The sequence below is a fragment of the Phaseolus vulgaris genome, chromosome 8 (genome assembly GCF_051622355.1).
Source record: "Phaseolus vulgaris cultivar YP4 chromosome 8, ASM5162235v1, whole genome shotgun sequence".
Classification (NCBI taxonomy): domain Eukaryota; kingdom Viridiplantae; phylum Streptophyta; class Magnoliopsida; order Fabales; family Fabaceae; genus Phaseolus; species Phaseolus vulgaris.
This window is the reverse complement of record NC_143505.1, coordinates 40237116-40244701: the sequence shown is the minus strand read 5'-3', so window position 1 is coordinate 40244701 and position 7586 is coordinate 40237116. Positions and strand designations below refer to the sequence as shown.

At 35.4% G+C, this 7586-nt stretch overlaps 1 protein-coding gene across 4 annotated transcripts; it reads left to right on the top strand.

Moving 5' to 3' along the window:
- The first annotated feature begins 499 nt into the window (after positions 1-499).
- Positions 500-6891, top strand: LOC137817267 (shaggy-related protein kinase epsilon). 4 transcript variants are annotated; one of them, XM_068620519.2, is made up of 13 exons: positions 500-1035; positions 1686-1864; positions 1970-2062; positions 3188-3247; positions 3334-3606; positions 4809-4883; positions 4955-5011; positions 5526-5666; positions 5783-5833; positions 5959-6054; positions 6143-6226; positions 6355-6457; positions 6551-6891. In XM_068620519.2, the coding sequence occupies exons 2-13, from the start codon at positions 1772-1774 to the stop codon at positions 6631-6633; spliced, it is 1209 nt and encodes a 402-aa protein (XP_068476620.2). In that variant the 5' UTR covers positions 500-1035; positions 1686-1771; the 3' UTR covers positions 6634-6891. The 4 variants fall into 4 exon arrangements, with proteins under 4 accessions (XP_068476620.2, XP_068476621.2, XP_068476623.1 ...); XM_068620520.2 differs by lacking the exon at positions 500-1035 and adding an exon at positions 1141-1572; XM_068620522.2 differs by lacking the exons at positions 500-1035; positions 1686-1864; positions 1970-2062 and having other exon boundaries at positions 3198-3247; positions 3318-3606.
- Positions 6892-7586: the final 695 nt, after the last annotated feature.

Genomic DNA, 7586 nt, shown 5'->3' with positions numbered 1-7586 from the left:
TATATAATAAATGAATTTAAAATATTTTAAAATTAATTTTAAATTTAAATTATAAATTGATATTTTGTAAAGATATGTAAATAAAAAAACAAGAAAATGTAAATAAATAAATAACAAAAGCAAAATATATCTAATGAAAAAATGACACTGCTGTCATTATGCTCAGTTTATTTGGAGAAAAAAATATGTCACTCCTATCTAGCTTTCCTCTTAAATCTCAACATATATATATAATATAAGAAACATTTTTGAAAACATTTACTTTTTTCTGTGCTTTCATTTTCTCATAATTTATTTGATACAAACACATTTTTATCTTCTAAAATCAATGCCTTTCTATATAAATCAATAGTATTCACTGGATCCGAACTTACATTAAAAGATAAGCCAAAATTTTGCCATGTCTTGCATTACCTTGGTTAAGATTTAAGAATACATTATTCATTATCTCAGATATCTATGTATCATCATAAAAGATATCTATGTATTGGGTTTGCATTTGGGCAGTGGCCGGTGAACAAGGAGCGCAAGAAAGAAGAGAATAGGCACAAAAACCTGCTCTAGTTCATAATTTTTGTGTTTTAGAGTTTGTCGTATATGTGACAGTGTCTTACTCATCTTAAAGCCTAGTAGCCAATACAGAATAGGTCCTTTTACCTGACCTGACGCCATGACAGACTTTAAAGACAACAGTGACTTTCTCTCTCTCTTCCCATGTGGCCAACAAATCAGTGCGGACGTCGAAACTGCCTCTTAACAAAATTTAATAAAAGCAGTTAGTTCCGCTTCGTGCGTGCTGTGCTCATCCATGTTCCAATCTATTCTACTCATTCTCCACCAAAGCTCGCACCTCAGTCAAACCTGCAAGAAACGTCTCTCGAACTGAAGCTAACACTCACTCTCTCACGCGCTTTTCTTTTAATGCAAGAAATCATTTTCTTTTTGGAGTAAACTTCTTCCTCTCTCTCTCTTTCACTCTCTCCAAGTGGAGGTTTCTTTTGGATGGCAAAATGCGAGGGTCTCGCGGCTTATTAGGTAGGTTAAGGGTCTTCTTGCGAGAAAAAAAAACTTTTTATTCTCTCCTTTTCAGTGTTGGGTTTTCTCAAACAAGTGTAGCTCGGTTATGGTGATTTTTCTTCTGCGTGTATAGTCTTGTCTAGACGTGGTGTTAGTTTTTAACTCTTGTAAAGTTGAATCAATGACTGATTGTCATTGAGTTTTTTGGGATGTTTGGTGGTAAGGAGATTTTGTAGCTTATTTTTTTGCGTCTTCTTAGAAGCCAAACATTGGAAGTTGTTATCTGGTTTGGTAATCGATAATAATGTTCACAATGTATGTGCAAGCCCGTGTGGGCCTTCTCCAGTGAATAATACGAGTCGTGCAATTTTCAACTCATTTAACATTGAGACTGGTACTTGTATAATTGCTAATGATTACAAAATAAATGTTAGCCTTTTTCTTCTTCTGTTTGGACTGGTGCCTACATTAAAGAATTGTTATGTATTGCTGATATAGACTCATATGATTTACATTCAAATGGAACGTGGTTGGGGGTACTAACTTAAGCGTACTGTGAGTTTATGGTGCTTTCTTTTTGCTCAGTGCCTGTTGACTCTTCCTTACATTAGATTATTGTTTACTGTCTTACAGATTATGTTTGACATTTTCGTTCTCAAATATTTCAGGTTGTGTTGTTGCTGGTCTACAGTGTTGATTTGAAGATTTTAATAAACTGAAGAAAGGTCTGATTCTCTATCCTGGTTCAGCAAGTATGGCCTCTACTATTGGTATACCAGATGATGATTCCATGATTGTTGAAAAGCTCCCGGAGGAGATTAATGAAATGAAGATCAAGGATGAAAAGGTATTGGATTTTATCTTTTCTGTACTGCGTGTGGCTTTGTATACATCAAGCTTTGATCCTCACGTACGCTTCAGCCCCTGATCCCAAATTCTATGTTTTTGGTAGGAAATGGATACTGCAATGGTGGATGGAAATGGAACTGAAACTGGCCGTATTATTGTGACCACTATTGGTGGTCGACTAGGTCAACCCAAACAGGTAGATTATTTTTAAAATATAGTTGAATTATATTATCATATTGGCTTTGAAGTTAATTAAACTGGACTGCACAACTCATGTATCCCTTAGAATAAGAAAGAAAAAGCTTAATTTTGTTATAGAGGTCCATGTTTCTTGACTCTTGGAGAATCCACAACTGTTCCATGGATGTAGGTAACGGGTACCAAACTATGTGACATCATGTTTTTTGCTAGTTTTCATTTCTGGTCTTGTTTTGTGTTCCATACCTTTTATTCTCATTATGTGTGAACAGGAGATTTCCCCCCAAGGGGAAGCCAAACACTTAAGTACCTCCACCAAGCATTCCATACTATTTGATGTGAGACTTCTTCTCCTCAAAATACCTCACGTTACGTCACTTTGTGACACTTCACTGAACTCCTCAACTCCCCAACTCCATCGTTTGTCAGAACCTTCCATAGTAGCTGTTGTGACACATCACTCAGCTCCCTCGTTGAAACCTTTCATAGTAGCTGTTCCGTTCCGTGCTGAGATACCAACAGCCAGCTTCGATACCAATTTATAAGCACCAGAGCACTTGGGGTACCAACAGCCAGCTTCGATACCAATTGATAAGCACCAGAGCACTTGGAGAGCCTACCGTCAAAGAGCAAGCTATTAAGGGGGAGAATACAATATTTTGATACTATTTTTATTTGAGAATGCAGATGTCCCTAAAGTTTAGGCTTCCAGACAAAAGACTGACAAGTTTTATCATATGTAGCACACTAGTAAATAATGAATTGAAGATAGTAGGAAAAACCATGCAATTGTGTTTTGGTTAGGTAAGGGAATATTGGGGAAAGTCTGTGAGTGGTCAAACTCCCCATCTTAAATATGTTAGCCTCTTGATCACCAGGAAAGTCCTACTACTCTACAAGCAAGACTCATTGAAACTCAATGTCTTGGGTCCTATTGGAGAATGTTTGTTTAGGACCAAGTCAGAGCAACAACTTTCTCTTAGAAGAGTTTCTGAACAATTTCCTTGAAAGATTTTATCTAGCTTTTGACTCACCTAATATCATTCAGTTTATGAGTTAATTTTATTCCTTATTTCAATCTCCTTTCTATCATAATGTTTCTCTTGTTATTCGTGTGCCACAGACTATAAGTTACATGGCAGAACGTATTGTTGGACAAGGCTCATTTGGTATTGTGTTTCAGGTGGCATTTAATTGATAAGTTGCAGTTTTGATTAATTGCTCTAAGATAGCTAATATAAAGTTGATTTCAGAATATTTGTTTTGCAGGCTAAATGTCTTGAAACTGGAGAAACTGTAGCAATCAAGTTAGTTTTGCAGGATAAAAGATACAAGAATCGTGAATTGCAAACAATGCGCCTTCTTGATCATCCTAATGTTGTATCACTCAAACATTGCTTCTTTTCCACCACAGACAAAGATGAACTCTATCTCAATTTGGTACTTGAATATGTACCTGAGACTGTGTATCGTGTGGTGAAGCACTATAGCAAGGCAAATCAGCGGATGCCCCTAATATATGTTAAACTTTACACATATCAGGTTCTTAACCTATTACTTTTATGATAACATACTTCTGTTAGTTAAATCCCTGTGCTGATCATTTAAGAAGTGTGTATGATAATATGAGCACTAAATTTCTAAGGCTATCATCAATTACTAATAATTTTATTTAAGAAAACTTCTCAAGATTGTAACCTAAATTTGGTCCTTTGTTAATTTGCATATCAGGAAATTGACCCTTATTTTCTTCCATATTCTGTGCTGTTCTTTCTTCTCTTATTCACTTGAATACTTGAACTATAGATGTATGTTCCAATCAGAGTACTGAATAGTGTGCTAAAAATAATGCTATAGTGATTGTGCATTGTGGAGTGGCCCAGCGTTATTGTGGTGGAAATTGTGGCCATTAGTCCACAATAGTGATGCAACAACAGGGTTAAAAACGTAAGGCATAGTTTGGTAGGCAATCTTGATTCTGATAGTAATTGTTTTACCTGTATAACCAAAACTTAGTTTTACTGCCATAACAAACTTGTCTTCCTTTTGAACTTTGAATGGAAAAGACTATTAGTACATGATTTATTGTTGATATATTTTAAATTTGACATTTTTGAATGACTGAAATAGACATATGGAAGATTACTAGGTTAGTAAGTTCATAACAATATATATGTGCATGTGTGAACACTTGTTCTTAAGATCCTTTAATTTTATGAATTATTATTATTGTTATTTTTATTTATTGCTGTTTTTTGAACATAACAACGTTATTTCCTTTGGATATGTTGCTTCCTGTTTTAATAGGATTTAGGACTATATATTGTCGATAGTTGCTTATTTTTTACATAATAAAAGTAATACATTATGGCCTTTTTTGTTCAAGGGTGAACTTTATAGTGGTTAACCTGTGGAACCATATGGTTGTTATACAATTAGCTAATTTTTAATTTAGGGTTGATGGTACCTTAGAAAATTGAATGAAAAGAACTGGAAAATTTAAAGTAGAATTTCTCTGGGTTTTAGTTCTAGCTATGGGTTCCTTAGGCATCAAACCTTAAGACTGATTATACTTTCTGAAATTGGAAGGCAGCTCACTGAATACCAGAAAACTGCTGTAGTGTAACTATGTTGAGATTCATCTGTGCTAAGTGGCAGATTGTTTTCTTTTATAATGTGTCTTAAAATCCATGTATGGTCATTATTGTTTTTTACTTGGGATGTGTTCCTTTCTTCTTTGATAGATTTGTAGAGCCTTGGCTTATATTCATGGATGTGTTGGAGTGTGCCACAGGGACATTAAGCCACAGAATCTACTGGTTGGTATCACTTCAGAAAATTTTCATATTCTTAGTTTGGTGATTTGTTATCAGTACAATCTTTTGTGCAGGTAAATCCTCATACACATCAGGTCAAACTTTGTGATTTTGGGAGTGCAAAAGTTCTGGTATGTTCCACTTCTGTCTAATGTCAAGTGACATCTATCATGATTTATTATTTTATGTTTCATGATCTATGTTCTTGCATCCGTAAATTGTCTTTTATTTTATTTGGCATTTATTCACAAAGTAATCAATTGACTGATATTTAGCACATTTCGGTCACTTGGATAAAATGGCAGGGTATAGCTTTTCTGGACCAGTTTTTTGTGTCCTTGCATATCTGATTAGCTGGGAATGTTTAGTGTGTAATTATTTAGGTGTTGTAATTTGAGGATTCCAAAAGGCTCCAAATTCCACTTTGCTTAGTTTATACTCTTTCAGAGAGTTTATATACCAAGACTCTAGCAAGGGTTGTGGGCCTCATTTGAGTTTTCTATGCAAAATGAATGTAGTGGGTAAAGAGAAAGCTCTTCAATATGTTTCCATCACTTAAATGGGTTTGGAATTCATTTATTGAATTGCTTTATTTTGTTAGCCTTTTAAGTAATATATATTTGCTTCACAATTATTTTGGAGTAGGTGAAGGGTGAACCTAACATATCATATATCTGCTCTCGATACTATCGAGCTCCCGAACTCATATTTGGGGCCACTGAGTATACTACTGCAATTGATATGTGGTCTGTTGGTTGTGTGCTGGCTGAGCTGCTCCTGGGCCAGGTTTGCAAAACAATACTCATTCATTAATTTTCTTCTTGTTTCTTTTGGAATTTTGAAAGGGTCAATATGATGTTACTAACAAGTCCTCTTAACTGTTCGCCATCTGTAATTTGTAGCCTCTGTTTCCAGGAGATAGTGGAGTTGATCAACTTGTTGAAATTATCAAGGTAAAATTGTTTGCTTTTGGCTTTTTTGACCTGACCTAGAATATGATACCTTAACCATTGTATAGGATGTAGACATTTGTTTCATTAGCTTCTCTAAAATTGTGAATTATTTTTTTATGTTTTAGGTACTCGGGACTCCAACTCGTGAGGAAATAAAATGCATGAATCCAAATTACACAGAGTTCAAGTTCCCTCAAATCAAAGCTCACCCCTGGCATAAGGTGAATTGAATTCCATGACTTGCAGACTAACCAATTGTATTAGTAATGTAATACTGTTTGTATTGACTTGGCAATTATTTTAAAATAGATATTCCACAAGCGTATGCCCCCAGAAGCAGTAGATCTTGTTTCAAGGCTTCTCCAGTATTCTCCAAATTTACGAAGTACCGCTGTGAGTGTTTGTTATTCCTGGAAGAATATGTATTATGAAAATATTTAAAATTTGTTGACTTATTTGTAGTACATTAACAGTTTCACAATTCAACTGAGTTGATCATTTTTTACTGTAATTTTTGGCAGTTGGATGCATGTGTCCACCCATTTTTTGATGAACTCCGCGACCCTAATACCCGTCTCCCTAATGGGCGCCCTATGCCACCCCTGTTTAATTTCAAACCTCAAGGTAGTGTGCTTTTCATATACTCTTATTTCTGGTTTAAGGGCCATAAAACAACTTTCTGATATCATGTCTTTTGAATGATGACACATCAATTAGAGCTGAAGGGAGTGACTTTGGAGCTGCTATGCAAACTTGTTCCAGAACATGCTCGGAAACAGTGTCCATCCCTTAATTTCTAGACAGCTAACATAACCCTTTAATCTGGATTACTATTATGTGGATCTCCTGTGATATTTTATCATGCTTGTGCTGCATGTTTTCTTTATACATCGAAAAGAAATTGCATTTTTTGTCTTTACAATCAGATACTTGGCTGACTATTGCCCTTTATCATTTCCCTGTTGTCCGTGAAGACATTTCCTGTGTATCGTTTGTGGTCTTTATAGCGCTTTCACTATTCATAATTTGAAGATATTAGTTGGTTTAACGAGTACAAATTATGTGGATTCGAGATCTCATATTATTGCCATGAGATGGTGATTCAGAAAAGGGAGAATGTGATCGTGTCTCCAAAAGAGAAGATAAAATGAAATAGAGAAATCGTAGGGAGAGTCCCTTAATTTGTATTATTCAACGGTTATCCACAAGCATCTATTTACAAAGGAAATGTCTTCCTTTCTCACGGGTCATTCCTTGTCACAACGAATCTCCTTTTTTTTCTTGTCTTAACTCCCCTCAAGATAAGAAAATAAGAATATATAGACTTTCAAAAGGTCCTTAAGTTATGGATAAGGGTTGAGGCACACTTAAGGACTTTCAAAAGGTCTCAGTTCCCATAACAGTTAACTACTTTTATTCTTAAATTTCTTTTCTATAGTATGCTTTCCAACCCCTTTTATTGCTCCCTTGTCTATCATTACTTGCCGATGCTGGAACAACCTTGTCCTCGAGGTTGAACTCTAGAAATTGGTCTTGCAATGTGGAAACTTCTTCCAATGTAGCCGCTTCTGGGCCTCTTTTATTCCATTGCACAAACGCTTGTAGGCTGCTTCTTCCTGCACCTCCATACCTTCTTGTGCCACCCCCATAAATTTTTCTTATTCCAAAAATACCCTTTTCAATATTCCGGATTACATAATCCGGAAGTCATTTTTCAGATTCAAAATTAGCTTCCGGATTATGTAATCCGGAA